Source organism: Primulina tabacum, chromosome 18, assembly GCF_025594145.1.
Source record: "Primulina tabacum isolate GXHZ01 chromosome 18, ASM2559414v2, whole genome shotgun sequence".
NCBI lineage: Eukaryota > Viridiplantae > Streptophyta > Magnoliopsida > Lamiales > Gesneriaceae > Primulina > Primulina tabacum.
In genome coordinates, this window is record NC_134567.1 from 31,026,514 (window position 1) to 31,043,794 (window position 17,281).

General features: G+C 33.2%; 1 protein-coding gene across 1 annotated transcript; it reads left to right on the forward strand.

Moving 5' to 3' along the window:
- The first annotated feature begins 13,100 nt into the window (after positions 1 to 13,100).
- Positions 13,101 to 16,027, forward strand: LOC142533203 (uncharacterized protein C57A10.07-like). The gene is made up of 3 exons (XM_075639884.1): positions 13,101 to 14,107; positions 15,190 to 15,314; positions 15,475 to 16,027. The coding sequence occupies exons 1-3, from the start codon at positions 13,519 to 13,521 to the stop codon at positions 15,793 to 15,795; spliced, it is 1,035 nt and encodes a 344-aa protein (XP_075495999.1). The 5' UTR covers positions 13,101 to 13,518; the 3' UTR covers positions 15,796 to 16,027.
- The last annotated feature ends 1,254 nt before the right edge of the window (positions 16,028 to 17,281 follow it).

Here is a 17,281-nt window from a genome sequence, read left to right on the forward strand (position 1 = left end):
TAATGAATTTAAAAGAAAAGGGGAAAATAAATAAAATGATAGAACTCGTGGTGAAAGGAATGAAACATATGATTTGTCGTGAAAATAAAGTCATATATACTCAGCTACTGGCTTTATAAATTAAAAACTTGATACTTTATTAATATATAATAAAATAAAAACAGATCATGACACAAAGTTTTTTGGCTCGATTAAGAAGAACAAACTTAATATATAGTAAGAGATTTGGAAAATACTTGGTCGAGCTTTTGAATGGCAGTCGAATTCACTGAGGCAAGATTGGCCATGGAGCCCAATGTTATAAATCCAGCAACGCATAAGAAATGACTGTGTGTGAAGTTCAGCTGGTGTTGTGATGAGGTTGCGTAGTTTTGGGAATTATAACTATATTGAAATAAATCTTAACGAAAGTTTTGAGAGAACAAAAATTATCTTAATTGTAATTGATGCCAATTCACCAAAAATCTCTATAGAACTATAGAGTCGGGGACAATTGGGTCTATACATATTTTTATCAACACTAGATATATGAGTAAAACAAGTATAAAATAAGAAATTAATGTATCTTTTTTCGATGTGCTATAATATTTAGTAAAATATATAGTAATTGTCAACTCTTTATTGTTTAACAATATATTTAACGATAAAATATAGCAAACTTTCGTAAAAATCAGTTAACTAAATGTTGAAGAAAACACAGTAGAGCAAAATTTAAAGTAAACCAAATCGATGTCTGTATGTGTTTCGAGGATCGTCTTGGACGTCTGTTTCCCAGGATACAGTGGAACAAACGGCAGTGATTTAGCACAAGGCACTACTACTGCGAACTGAAAATGTACCTTCACTTCATCTCCAAAATTTAACGGAGACCAAATGGAAAGCTAACAATATGAAATGCAAGAGAATGCTTGAAAGAGATAAGATTTTCATGTATTTGAAATGAAGAAATGAACACACTATTTATAAGCCCCAAAATGCACACCAAAAATCATGCAAGATTAACTAACTCGATTAATCTTTTGGGCCTTAAAAGCACAACAGTTTATCAATATTGAGGTTGTCAAAATAAGTTAGAATTGTTGGTCATATAAATAAGTTGAGTTAATAATTTTTTAATTCGACAAAATGACACATAAGTTGACCCGCTCCACCCAACTTAATGATGGTTTTTTTTTTAACCTTTGGTGTTGCTCCAATCCGGCGTTCCAACCTAATGATAGGTTGTTAGGCAGCCCGCTTCACTAATCCGTTTTGACATATCTAATCTGGATATTGCAGTCTGTTATTGATATCAAAAGTTAACTATTGCTATTTACCGGCCATGCGTGTGAGACCTTTAAACTTTAATATAAATCAATGCTATAGCATAGATATGCAGTGAAATTTTATGTTAATTATAATTATACTGAAACAAATTTTATTGAATGTATGGTTCATCGCTTAATTAATGTATAATGTTGATTTCACCTTGTATCTGTCTGAAGACTATAGAGGCAGTACTGAGACAGGGACAATTGGGTTTAAACATGTATTTATCAACATTCCAAATATTAATAAAAACACATAAGAAATAATTAATAAATAAATAAATAATATATATATATATATATATATATATATATATATTGTCAATGTGAAATGTGATGTAATTTTTGTACAACAGTAATTGTCGCGTATAATTCAAAAGTCTAATCTGGTGTATTAGAAGATGCATGGAAACTATTTATGTTCTTGTCCCGAAGGGTTTGAAGGTGTTGGAGAGAAAAATGGTTCTGGTTGCCATCGCAAAAGTCACCACCCGAAAAATGAAATAGAGGGATCTACGTTGTTCTATATTGCATATGGTAAATTTCTTGATGATGAACTTCAAATACGTGCAACTCTCTTTGATTTACATATTTCTGTTGCATTGTTAGGGAAACCATTTATGCAGTCCCCTTTACATTACATGAACTTTATGGCATGCTTAGAAGAGTTTAGGTTATAGGTACTGATGGTGCAGAATAGAGGGAAAGTATATAAATATTAATATATGATTTACTAGGAGTGGTTCAAATCCTCGAACGGGTTCAATGATTCCTGGAGTAGGAAGTTTTTGGTTATTTCGGAGACGCAGGTTAAAGAAACTAGCCAAACTAAGACGCGATTTATTTGAAAGCATCGGTGGCTTAATGCTAGAATACATGCTTTCCACACAGCCGAAAGTCAAGCTTAGAGTTTTTACAGCAGAAGAGAATAAAAAAAGGCTACAGATAATAATGCTGAGAGTAGAATCCTCAGCAGCAGTTGTGTTTTTGGAACCGTATATTGGTGGAAATTTGATGATGCAGGAGAAAACAAGCTTGTAAAAGGAACAATTTATCATGTACGGGAACAAGAGATAAAGGTTTTCATCAGGAAACTAGTCTCCTTTTCCCACATAAACCACAAGAATGTTTCGAAGCTGATCGCCTGTTGAGACGAAATAGAGCTTATAGTCAATTTTAACGGCTGCCACTTTGTTTTGCCATAATAAAGGGACTATGAAAATAGCTGCTAATCCAATGTATCACGAACAACCCTAGCTCATCCGTGATCGACTGTCACTTGGTTCGAGAGAAGATCATAGCAGGGCTGATTTAGACAGCGCATATCTCCGCATCACGGCAGCTTGCAGACATATTTAATAAAAGTTTAGGCAAAGATGTGTTCTTGCTGTCCGAGCTTGGTGTTCAAAACATGTATCATTCTTGAGGGGTGTAAGTTGTGGTTGATATTAAAATGTCTTTTATAAACACTTCTTTAATTTTTAGAAGTGTGTATTCAGTTACTTGGGAAGATTGTTCTTCAAAGGCACTGTTTCGTACATTGGATTAGGCTCAATTTGAATTAATAGTCCAAGACCCCATTATTGGGAAGATTGGTCTCCAAAGGCACTGATTTCTTAGATCATGAAGGAACATTTCAACAAAATTAACAACTTTTAAGAAATTTTGAACTTGTTTTTTTCTTTTAGTTCATCCGAAAATTTTTGTACATTTTCTACTATGTATTCTTGCAAAATTATTCTGGATTCATCTATTTCTAGCCCAAATCATATAGAGATTTTAGGGATTTTATTATAATATTTGTACTTATCTAGAATTATTATCCCTAATTTTGTGTTTATCTTAATTAATTTTATAATAATTGTAAATTTGAATAGAAGAGGAAAAAATGTCTAAATTGGGAGATAAGATGATTTTATAAGATTTCAAAGGAAACGATATATCAAAAGAAAGGAAATAAAATATTTTCACTCCTTGATGATATTGAAAATTTAGAAAAATCTATACAAATCTTGATAAATATCTTATCTACATTTTTTATACTTGACATGGGCTTAAAATATTTGAAAGATGAGGGCCCATTGAGAAGAATAAAAAGAGGCGCAGCGTAACAGGAAAAGGAGGTGCAAAACAAAAGAAAAAACCAGCGCGGAAGGGACAGGACAGAGAAGCAAGGAGGAAGAGAGAGGCAGAAGCATACAGAGACGTGAACAGTGAGAGAAAAGAAGAGAGAGGTAGAGGAGAGAGAAGAAAGGAAAGAGAACGGAAGTGAACAGAAGGGAGGAGATCCGTAACAGCAGAGGAGAGAGGCAGAGGAGAGAAACGGAAGTGCAAAATAGAATACTACACAGAAGACAACACTAGGGAGGAATAAGAGAAAAGAAACAGGGAGGAAGACAGAGGCAAAAGCTGGAGGAATTCCTCATCACACACCACAAATCACTGAGAATTCTTTTCACTCATTCTAAATTTTGTTTTCATCTATGAACTTAAATATGTGTTTTCACTTCTGTTTTGAATTCATGGAATAACTCTTTAGACTAAGACCACGATAGAGCCAAACAATACTTTGTTCGATATTTAGTTTTTTTTAATATATTATTTTTCTTGATTTTACTACTCTAATGAATTCAAGCTTCCTTGTAGCAATGAGTGTCTTCTTCTCGGATAGGACTAGTCTTTTTTTTAACAAACTTTATAGAAAATATATAAATGTTTAATATGTTCATCCATATTTTTAGATGTTATTAAAACATCATCAATATAAACAAATATAAACTTAAAATAATCACATCAGACTTATTTCTAAAAATTTAATGAATCTTTCTTTGTTGAGATCAAGTGTTTTTGCTGCGATTCTCATAGTCGATGTCCAGTCATCTATGAGATCTTGTCTGATTTTTAAGACTAGTGCATCAAGGTTAAACATAACCTCATAAGGATGTGTTGATTCTAAAATAGACTTTCCATATGGTGTTTGGTACAAGATAATTTGACTTCTTCTTGATATTGTTTCCGCTGAAAGTTGTTCTCTATCTACTTGGAAATCTGTTTGGGGTTATCTCATATCTGTATTATGAGATCCCACATTTTCCTTTGGCGGTTCTAATGTGCTGTCGTTGAGCCATCAAACTTAATTTCTACTTCCGAATATAACTAGTGTAATGGTGAATATTGTTGAATCTACAGAAAATGAGAATTTATTTTTTTTTTGAATAAAAATAAAAACAAATAAAAGGGGGGATTTTGTTGGATAAAGTCTAACTAAATAAAATAGTAAAAATAAAATTAGCAAGCAAGGAAAAATAATGAAATCAAATGAAGAATTCAATATGAGCATATTCTGATTCAAGAGGTTCCAATAATCGATTATATCACTGTTCATCGATTAACATTTGATTTATTCATGCATTTCCAAGCAATTAACCTTAGGGCTATAGGGAAAGTCACTAAAATCCTTGTGTTTTCTTAATTTAATTGATCAAACTCATCGTCCAGTCAAAACTTATTAATTACTAATTTGGCAAGATAGTGTTCCGTATTAATTAAAATAGCATTCTTGTTTTGTGAAAACAGTTAATCCTAAAATCTAACAATCGAGATATCTGCGATTGATAGATCTAGTTTCGTTGATTTATTTAGATTAAATATGATGTGATAGCACAACACACATAATATATTGTTACTCATGTATCAATCGTTCATGATAATTACTGATAACTGAATTGATGGATAGTAATAAAAAAATTATATATCAAATTAAATTGTTAGATTAATCGACATAAAAATTTCACATAATTAAATATAAATCAACAAATACTTGAATTGAACAAGACTATTAAATTAAGCACAAGACCTCACAATGATAAAATCGAAGTAACGAAATTATCTCTTGAATCAGAAATCAAAACTTAGCCGAACATGGCTCGGTTTACAATTTTCGTGTAAATATAAATAAAAATAAAGAAAAGAAAAAATATTAGAATTGTTGGAGAAAATCCCACGCCTTGGTTGTTGGTCTTCATGTGTGTTCAAGGAATTCTTTTTCTTTTTTGGTTGAAATTGTTTTTTGTGCCTCCCTTGAGCTTCATGTGTTGTGTTTATTGGGTCAAGGAGAAAAACCCACCAATTAAATAAAACCTAGTGTAAAAAATACCAAAAAGGAGTATAGAGTTTTTATGGAATAAAACTCCATCTTATATTTATTTCTCCCAATAACAAAAGAGTAGGTCTCTTGTGAGACGATCTCACGAATCTTTATCTGTGAGACGGGTCAACTCTACCAATATTCACAATAAAAAGTAATACTTTTAGCATAAAAGCTAATATTTTTTCGTGGATGATCCAAATAAGAGATCCGTCTCACAAAATACGACTCGTGAGACCGTCTCACACAAGTTTTTGTCATAACAAAATATCTTTCAAAATATTTTTCACAAGTCACACACCATAATTAGCAGTCTAAAATCTGGTATTATCATTGCAATTTTCGAACTTCAGATTCAGTTGTACAGATAGCTGAAGAATATTCACAAGGCGTGATCACGCCTTGTGGAAAATCCATTTTTGAAATTTTTTTGCTTGAAGTCCTCCACAAAGTTCATATCAACAACTTTAATTATGACATAAAATCACATTTTTAGCCCATATTTATTTCAATAACAGAAAAAAAGTCATCATACAACAAAATAACACAGAAGTATATCAATTAGCATGTCATAAGCTTCAATAATGAGAAATATGACAACAAAAGTACAAATTATTACGAGCCTATCATATTCATGGAAAGATGACCAAATTATTGAGGGAGGCTTACCCCTGTTGTGTGCATCATTTCTATATTTGTCATCAACATAATTTCTTTTAAGAGACAATTTTAATTAGATTTATCATTTTTTATTTGTAGGTTAAAAGGTTTGGAATTACCTTGGCCGTTCCTCTTTGGTGTAATAAGAGTTCGGTACCAAATGTTAGTAATAACCTTTCTTTCGAGATCTTTTTATTAGAAATTGGTTGTTGTTCTAGAGTTATGATTATTGTTTGAATATCATTTAATGTTCCGCGAAATTTCTTCTTGTTTCTCAAGGATTTTCACAATTTTTGTGATACATAATATATGTGATTGGCATATTCTGCACCATCTTTTGGATATCTCTAAAATGTCCAAAGAGTTTAGAAGAATCCGAGACTATATCTAAGAACATGTTACTTTGAATCATAATTTTAACTTAGAATTCTGATACGTTCATCTTTGTTTCTGATTTTTAACCTTGGTTAGATCTTCCTAAGAATATTACAAAGTGTTGGAATACTTTTTATAAATAATTAATCTCGAACATATGTCCGTATTCATAATTTTTAAAATATTCTCTTCCTCAAACATTTAATTACATAACAATAATATCATTCAATATTTGAAATAATTTCACTCAATAATATCATTGTATATTTGAAATAATTTTATTTTTTAACTCATTTATAAATAATTAATAAATATAAAAGTATTTTTGACATGATTAAGAAGTTTAAACAAAAATTTTAAATTATGAAGAGTATATTATAGAAAAGATATTATAGATGATTATTGATATTGTTACCTATTCAAGTTCTGTAAATCTACTCTATAAATAGAGGTCTCCAATGATGAATAAAGCACACACAAAAATCATTCTCTCTTCTCTATATTCTCTACTATTCACAACACGTTATCAGCACGAGTGCTCTTCAAGGTAAAATTTATAAATAATTTATTCTTATTCTTGTATGAATGCTCTTGAAGAAGCACAATATTTAGATTTAATATTGATACTCCCGAAGCAGCACAAATTATAGATTTATATTGATGCTCCTGAAGAAGCACAACTTTTAATTTTATGTTGATGCTCCTGAAGTAGCACAACACAACTTTATGTTGAAGATATTGATAGATCTATGAATAAAATATAGATGAATAAGATTTATCAATATTCCCGAAGAATCTTGATATAAAATCATAAAGATCTATCAATATCTATGAATAATATTGATATAAAATATAATGTTATCATATTCCTGAAGAATATAGATAATTATCATATGTTTCGACAATATTCTTGAAGAATATTGATTATAAATGTATTGTTGTTTTGATTTAAGTTTTTTTCATATCTTGATTGCTTATTTAAGATTTATATTATTTGGATTTTGATGATTTAAATAGTCGCTAAAATATTGTGTGAATACTAGTATTTACTAGTTTTATGATAATTTTTGAGTCAATCACAACACTATTTTTGATATCAATTGGACCAAAAAAAAATAATAATAATAATTCTTCACAACCGCAGCAGTGGTGTGAGAAATTCTTGGTGTGGGAGTAATTTTTTTTAAGACATAAATTTTATTATAATTTCTTTAAGTCCAAAGTGTTGGATTTTTTCCTTTTCAAGAAATATATGGCTTGTTTACGAAGTTGGGCAGGATTCTGTGATATTTGTTTTACGTATTTAGAATAATTGTGCATAAAAGAGTTTTATTTTTTTCTTTAGTTTATAATACTACAATTTGTAATTAGTGCAATTTGTAATAGATACATAAATTATTAATTGAGCACATCTCAATGTACACCTGCATCGATGTTAGTTTAACAAATAGAATAACAAAATTTCAAAATTACATAGTAAAAGTAGTAACATGCATAATTTGTTATAATATTTATTTTCAATAATAATAATGCAATTTTACTCTATTTATGTCATGATTCTAATTATATAATTTTTTTTAAGTTGCAATGGCGAACATCACTAAACTTGAATTTGAAGCACTTGACTTGACTTGAAAAAATTATTTATCATGGATTTTGGATGTCGAGGTCCACCTTATCTCTATGAATTTAGGAGATACAATAAAAGAAAGAAATGAAATGTCCCAGCAGGACCGTGCAAAGGCACTTATTTTTCTCCGTCATCACCTCAATGATGGGTTGAAAGTCGAATATCTCACTGTGAAAGAGCCACGAGAGCTTTGGAAAAATCTAAAAGAAAGATTTGACCATCAACGAGCTGTAATTCTCCCAAGAGCCCGATATGAATGGATGCACCTACGGTTACAAGATTTTAAGTCCGTAAGTGACTATAACTTTGCATTATTCAAGACTAGTTCCACACTGATACTTTGTGGAGAGAAAGTCACTGATCAAGACATGTTAGAAAAAACATTCTCCACTTTTCATGCATCAAACGTGCTCCTGCAGCAGCAATATCGTGAACGTGGATTTCAAAGGTACTCTGAACTCATCTCATGCTTACTAGTTGCTGAACAAAACAATGAGCTGCTCATGAAAAATCACCAAATGCGCCCAACTGGATCCATACCATTTCCTGAAGCAAATGAAACTACATTTCCTGAAGAATATGAAATTGGATTTCCTGAAGCGAATGCTAATTCCACTCAAAATCATAACAATGGACGTGGACGTGGGCGTGGGTGTGGCCAAAGAAGATACTATCAGCAACAAAATGGAAAGAAACATAAAACAAGCCACCAGCAGTGGAATTCCAATAATGAAGAAGCAAATGAGAAGAGTTCCAAAGTATATGAAGAAAAATGTTATAGATGTGGAATGGAAGGGCATTGGTCTCGTACGGCAAAACATCTTGTGGATCTATACCAAAAATCAATCAAGAAAAATGGAAAAATGGAGATAAATTTTGTGGACAATGATGATCCAATTGATATAACTCACTTGGACGTCTCTGATTTCTTTGCTAATCCAGATGAAAATATAGATAATTTGATTGGTGGTGGTGTGTTAGAAAATAATAAGTAATTACTTTCATTGCTCTTGTTCCTACTTTGAATTTCTATTGTTTATTAGGTTATCGTGGTCTCGTTTTTATTTTGATGTTCAGTTCATGTTTAGGATTTGTCATGGAGGTTTATTTTGTTATTCAATAAATGTTTTCATTATTCAATAAAATATTTCCTTTGAAAGCTTTACACATTATTTATTGAATTTAGCTTATTGAATTATATTTTTATTTTAGATTAACGATGAAATGTCAGGATGAATGCTTAGTGGATAGTGGTACAACACATACCATTCTTCAAAATAAAAGGTATTTTTTGGAGTTAACATTAGCTGAAAATAATGTTACAACAATATCGGGTGCATCAAAAATTATTGAAGGTTATGGAAAGGCAAAAATCATTTTACCAAATAATACAAGCCTATATATTGAAAATGCCATTTATGCGAGCAAATCCAGTAGAAATTTGCTTAGCTTTAAAGACATCCGCCGAAATGGATACCATATTGAAACATTAAATGAAAATAATTTCGAATACCTTTGCATAACATCTATTATATCTGGCCAGAAGCAGATAAAAGAAAAATTATGTGCACTTCCTTCTGGAATGTATTTTACAACAATAAAAACAGTCGAAGCAAACATTGTCACAAACCAGAAGTTTGTTGACCAACAGAGCTTCAAATTATGGCATGATCGACTTGGTCACCCTGGGGCAACAATGATGCGCAGAATAATAATTAACTCACATGGACACCCTCTAAAGAACCAGAAGATTCTTTTACACTGATTATCCATGTGTAGCTTGCTCACAAGGCAAACTAATTATAAGACCTTCCCCTACAAAGATTGATGTTGAAATCCCAACCTTCTTGGAGAGAATTCATGGGGATATTTGTGGACCTATACACCCACCATGTGGACCATTTCGATACTTCATGGTATTGATTGATGCGTCTACTAGATGGTCACATGTTAGTTTGCTTTCAACTCGAAATATAGCTTTTGCTAGATTACTTGCGCAAATGATTAAATTACGAGCTCAATTCCCAGATCACTCAATCAAGACAATTCGTCTTGATAATGCTGCTGAATTTAAATCGCAGACATTTAATGACTATTGTATGTCAATAGGGATTTCAGTTGAGCATTCGGTTGCCCATGTCCATACACAAAATGGCTTAGCAGAGTCATTTATTAAGCGTTTGCAATTAATTGCTAGACCATTATTGATGAGAACCAAACTTCCATCATCTGTGTGGGGACATGCCATATTACATGCTGCATCATTGATTCATATAAGGCCAACTAATTATCACCAATACTCACCCTTACAACTTGCTTATGGTCGAGAGCCTGATGTTTCTCACCTTCGAGTATTTGGTTGTGCAGTACAAGTCCCTCTCCCACCTACACAGCGAACCAAAATGGGCCCACAACGTAGACTTGGGATTTATGTGGGATATGATTCACCATCTATTATTATATTTTTGGAACCTTTAACAGGAGATTTGTTTACTGCGAGATTTGCAGATTGCCACTTCGATGAATTGGAATTTCCAAATCTAGGAGAAATAAAGTTGTGTCCCGAAGAACAACAAAAGATTTGTTGGAATGAGAAAACACTATCTCATTATGATCCTCGAAATAATCAATGTGAGTAAGAAGTTAAAAGAATCATTCACTTGCAAAGAATTGCAAATCAATTGCCCGATGCTTTTGTTAATACAAAGAATGTGACAAAGTCACATATACATGCAGAGAATACCCCTGTAAAAATTGATGTCCCCGTAGGACCAGCTATTATTCAACCTGCAAATGAATCTAAAATACGCCAGAAGCGTGATCGACCAATTGGTTCAAAGGATATTGTACCTCGAAAAAGAAAGGTACAAGAGAAAGAAAATTCAAAAGCTCCCGAAGAAGGAATCTTGGATGATATAGTAAGAGAGATCAATGAACCAAACTTGGATAATATTATTCCTGAAGAATCAAATTCTCATGAAAATAATGAGATTTCAATAAATTATATATCATCTCGAAAATTGTGGGATCGAAATAACACAATTGTTGACAATGTCTTTGCCCTAAATGTCGCCCTTGACATCATACATAATGAAGACCCAGAACCACAATCCGTTAAGGATTGTCAACGAAGAGATGATTGGCCAAAGTGGAAGAAGGCCATACAAACTGAATTAGACTCACTAGAAAAACATAAAGTGTTTGGACCTGTAGTACGAACACCTGAAAATGTAATCCCAGTAGAATACATATGGGTTTTTGTACGAAAGAGGAATGAAAATGGTGAAATTGTAAGATACAAGGCCCGACTCGTAGCCCAAGGTTTCTCGCAGAAACTTGGAATTGACTATGAGGAAACATATTCACCTGTGATGGATGCCACTACTTTTCGATTCCTAATCAGTTTAGCAGTATCAGAAACTCTTGATATGCGACTTATGGATGTTGTAACTGCTTATCTTTATGGTTCACTTGATAGTGATATATATATGAAAGTGCCTGAAGGATTCAAACTATCGAAACAAAATGGTGAAGCGCCCAAGGCTATGTTATCAATAAAACTCCATAAATCCTTATATGGATTAAAGCAATCTGGTCGCATGTGGTACAATCGTCTTAGTGAATATTTGTTAAAAGAAGGATACACAAATAATGCTATTTGTCCATGCGCTTTTATAAAAAGAACAGATGAGGGTTTTGCAATTGTGGCAGTATATGTTGATGATCTAAATCTTATTGGCACTCCAGAAGAGCTTACTAAAACTGCCAATTACTTGAAAAATGAGTTTGAGATCAAAAAGATTTAGGAAAGACAAAATTTTATCTCGGATTGCAGATTGAACATTTGCAAGAGGAAATATTTGTTCATCAATCATCATATACAAAAAAAATATTAAAGCGCTTTTACATGGACAAGGTACACTCATTAGCATCACCAATGTTTGTTCGATCACTTGATGCTAACAAAGATCCTTTTCGACCACCTGAAAATGGAGAAAAAATCGTTGGTCCAGAAGTACCATATCTAAGTGCCATTGGTGCACTGTCATATCTCGCAAATTGTACTCGTCCAGATATATCATTTTCTGTTAATCTTTTAGCGAGATATAACTCATGTCCAACCCGAAGACATTGGAATGGTGTAAAACACATATTTCGTTACCTTCGGGGTACAATTGATATGAGATTATTTTATTCGACAAAATCAAAGTCTCCTTTAGTCGGATATGCAGATGTAGGATATCTTTCTGATCCACACAAAGCTAAATCTCAGACAGGTTATGTGTTTACACGAGGAGACACTGCTATATCATGGAAGTCGGTGAAGCAATCCTTAACAGCGACGTCTTCAAATCACTCTGAGATCATTGCAATGCATGAAGCAAGTCGGGAGTGTGTGTGGTTGAGATCTATGACATAATATATTCAAGAATCATGTGGACTCCCAACAGCCAAAGATGACCCAACAGTAATATTCGAAGATAATACTGCTTGCATTGCGCAGTTAAAAGGAGGCTACATCAAAGGTGATAGAACAAAGCATATTTCACCAAAGTTTTTCTATACACATGAGCTTCGAGAAAATTGTGATATTGACGTCCATCAAATTCGCTCAAGCGACAATGTAGCTGACTTATTTACAAAGGCACTACCAACTTCAACATTCAAGAAATTGGTGCACAAGATAGGGATGCATTAGTTGAAGGATCTCAGATGATTGAGATCAGGGGGAGTATCTATTGTTGTACTATTTTTCCTTCGTTCAGATTTTTTCATTGGGTTTTTAATGACAAGGTTTTAACGAGACAGCATTTGAACTCCCACATCTCTTAAAAGTGATTTAATGAGTCGATAATCATCTAAGGGGGAGTATTATAGAAAAGATATTATAAATGATTATTGATATTGTTACCTGTAAATCTACTCTGTAAATAGAGATCTCCAACAGCACACAAAAAAATCATTCACACTCCTCCGTTATCACAAATTCCAGTCTCTAGTCCTACCCGCTGCGATTTGCTCGATTCCGTTGACATTTTCCTCTTGATTTGTATTATTTTCAAGTATTACGTTTAACTTGAATTGAAGTTTAGAGGAAATCAAAGTTCCTCGTACTTTTTTCTGGGAATTCTTCAAATTTCCAGACCGCTCGAAATTTAATACAGGATTTTCGTCTTCTTGTGCTGAATTTCTGATCTGGGCTCGCTTCAGGTCCACCTTTTTTCGGTTGAAAATGACATTTTTAGCTTTTTTTCATCGATTATCCCTCCAGCTTGTTCGTGATTGATTTCATTTTTTGAGTGGGATGATTTAAACTTTGCATGGTGTTGAGATCCAATGGTCTGTGTGTCGGATATCTATGCCTTTTGCTGTGATTATTGAGTTAGATTCTGTAATCTATGAAGACAAATTATTCATTTTCGTATAGTAATAGTCCCAAGTCGTTCAAGACCTATCCAAGGGGTGATTTTGACTTAGAATCTGGGATTGGTAAAAAATCAAGAAGGCACAAAAACGATCCTTTGAGGATGCTAAAAGCGGTAGGGAATAAGATTCAACACTATTTAAAGCTTCACCCCATTATGCTCTTCTTGATTTTCTTGTCAATTGGGATTACAATCCTTATTATATTATCCATGCATGAGGGCCGTTTCAGAATGATGCCTGGTTATGACAAATTCAATGAGAATGTGGAGAGTTATCCTTTTCATAACTTCAGAAACCTTGTAATGGTAGCTGGCCATTCGATTTATACGAGTAGTAGTTGTGAAAAGGTTGATAAGGAGGATGCTTGGTATTTGGAATTATATCAGAAGAATCCAGGTCAAGCTGCTACCTTTATTACACATATACAGAATGGAGTGGAGATCACGGCCAATGATGATGCGGCATTACTCTTGTTCAGCGGGGGTGAGACTCGGAAGAATGCTGGACCAAGGAGTGAAGCTCAGAGTTATTGGGTTGTTGCAGAGTCCAAAGGATGGTTTGGTGAGTGATTTTGCAGTTGTGTTTCCCTGATTTTATTGATGCTTTAAAATGTTTCGGAACTTTTTAAATGGTAGCATCTTTGAGATATGATGCATTTTAGTGTAAAAGGGCTTAATCCAAAAGCAATAGACAGTTGAGCGTAATGTATGTCATCAAAATATCAAAAAATGTGAGCCAAGAAATCTGTTATGTGCATTAACAGAAAGTGAGAAAAGTTATTTTTGTTGTAGATCTAGTCATGAACTTGTGTGTTTCTATTTTGTTGTTGCCATACCATAAATATTTCTCTATGTTGTCTAAATGATGTAGTAGTTAATTTTAGACCACTGTTGGACAGTTGGAGCCATTCATATCTGAATCTCGTATGTTCATGTGGTCTGTTGCTTGAACTACGTAGGATCAGTTACCACATTGTTGGATATGAGTGTGTTACTTTTATCATTAGCTTTTGGGATGTCTTGTGAATTTATATGATCATAGTTATAGTTTGGACAGGGTATGTGAAGCAGAAAAATTCAAGCAACATACTTGGTTTTCACAAAAATTGTACATGCATCTTATAATTTTTTTTTTGTTTTTCTCCAAAAAAAACTGTGAGACCTCATACCTGCAATGAGTAGGTTTGAACTTGGAAGTTCCCCTTTTAAAAGATGCATAGATGGTGATTTACTGAAATTGAATTTTGAACTCAAGTAAAAAGGTTACTTTTTTAAATGAAATTTGTATTTGTTTGGAGATTATTTTTCATTACATTAGTTTAGCTCCAATTGTTTTGGGTGCTGACTGATCTGGAGCTTTTACAGATATATCCCAAATTTTTAATCAGTTAATTTTTTATGTAACCAAGCATGCTTTACTGAATGCTCCACTTTTTATTCTATCAATTTCTATTTCTCCCAAGATAGAAATTGATAAAATTGAGAAATTGGGAATGAAGAACTACTTATAATTTACTCAGTTTGGCTAAAACTACTTCTGATTTGTGAAGTTCGAAAGTTCTTTATTTATACCTTCGAAGGCATTATAGGAAAAGTTGAAGTTTGTTTAGCTCGATACAAATGGACATGTGGTAAATTCTGCAGGCAAGCAAGATCAAGTGAGAGGGAGATCACTTACAGAAGAACATGCGAGGGACAGCTTTGAGAATCTTATATTTAGCATATGTCGATTCCGGGAGCTTACTGGCATGTATCCTCACAATATAACAGTAAGAACACAAGATTACATGCATTTTCAGTTCTCTACAAATTTTAAAGTTCAAGTACCTTTAAGGATGTGGTAATTACTCGTAACACCTTGATGTTTAGAGTGACATATAGCAATGGTCTTATATATTGTTAGTTTTGGGTTTTTGAATCGATGTTCAGGTTGTAGGATATGATTTTAAGGAGGAGAGGTTTGTTCATCTTCACCGCTCGGCAATTGGATTTCCCGAATCGAGGTTCTTGTATTATGGCACGCCATCCACTCAAAAATCGAGGGAAGCAGCATTAAAAGGTGAAGCATTGGTAAGATCTCAATTTCAAGAAGATCCTTATGGTTGTTCAGGAATGTTGCACCGGAAAAAACTTGCCCGTGACCCCTTTCATCGGTCTGTCCCTTATCCTAATGGGTGTCCAGAAATTGAAGGACTGTTCAGATATTGTGGGACTGATCCATATCCAGGCCCCCTCCCTTGGGCACAATAATTTTATTCAACTTCGTTTATTTTTTGCCCTTTTTATTCTAACTGTTTTTGGACCGAGGCTTGTGCTTATCACTTCCCTGCAATCATCGTGGAAGATACGCCACTCGAATACGAAATCTGCTCAGATGTCTTGTCTGTAAAGAATATATTTCTTATGTTTTTTGACAAATTTTCTTGATTAAGCCATGAAAGGGCAGCCTGAAATTTTATGACCTCAAAATTCGTAGTTCCAATGACAGGATTCCTGCAACATGAATAGGATAAATATCACCGATTTTAATATGCTATCTTTTCGTACCATTATTAATTAATTTGGGAGTTGGACTTGTTTTGCCAACTACTTTTGTCGACAAGTACTAGATTTCAATAACTGGAAAAATCAAGTTGTAATGAGAAAAAATGGGACCAAGAATGGTTAGATATATAAACAGGTGAGGTGGATTGGCCACTGTCACTGCTGCTTATTTCACACCATATCCAATCACTTCGGCCATCATGGTATAATTTTTACATAATTCATTCAAAGTAAACGCAACCTAAATATAAATCATCAAACTTATTCATACAGTATAATTATACAAATGTGGAAACACAAATACGCCCATGCCCGAACTGCTAAAATACTCTGTCTAGATTAAGCCATGAAGGGACAACCTGAAGCAGAGGGAACTTCGCTGGCTGGTTCATCAGATTTCTTGCCTTTCATTAGACCTGACAGTAGTTCTCCACGGTCACAGTCCACAGAAGAACTCAACCTTCACAACCTTGGAGCTTTCGTTTTATTTTTGGAGTTCAGTTACTTTTTATATAAAACTACCAATAATTATATTAAAAAAATTTATGATTGTTTTTGTTAACTTTCTAATTGTTATTTAGATAAAGTGAATTTTTTTTAAAAAAAATAATTAGATTTATAAATTACAATCAAAGAAGCTACAAGGTAGTTAAATTCTTACCAATGCTTCTTGTGCTATCCTTTTTGAAACATCGGATGTTCGTGAATATCGAATAATGGGCCTTCGTTCCAGAGCCAGGAAGATGGTGGCGATTCCATCAACTGCACTATCACAAAAATGCTGTAAACTTGATGGATCCACAACACCGGGAGCATGTACATATGTGAAACGGTAGGCATCAACAGCAACAAAGTCTGCATAGAACTCCTGAATATCGAGGAAACAACCAGAAGCAATGTACACCCATAGAGATATAGTTTACATAATTCCAGCCAGTTAGCTTCCCAATAGATTAAAGCAAGAAAAAGACAAGTTATCTGCACTTGTCGAACAACTTCGTGGTCATCTGAGTTATCTTAAAGAGGTTATATCCCCAAAATCTAGGCGTAGCCAGCTGGCGCCTAATGTGTTGAATATTTTCTGGAAGTTGGACGAAGAAAATAAAGAGAGTAAAATATGATTAAGTCAACTCATCTTATATCTTATAAATCTAAATATGCGAAACTATTTTACCAGAGTACTACTTTTTCT

Coding starts and splice junctions, on each gene's coding strand:
- LOC142533203 (XM_075639884.1), top strand. CDS start 13,519: ATGAAGACAAATTATTCATTTTCGTATAGTAATAGTCCCAAGTCGTTC. Junction 14,108..15,189: donor AGAGTCCAAAGGATGGTTTG/GTGAGTGATTTT, acceptor TAAATTCTGCAG/GCAAGCAAGATCAAGTGAGA. Junction 15,315..15,474: donor TGTATCCTCACAATATAACA/GTAAGAACACAA, acceptor ATCGATGTTCAG/GTTGTAGGATATGATTTTAA.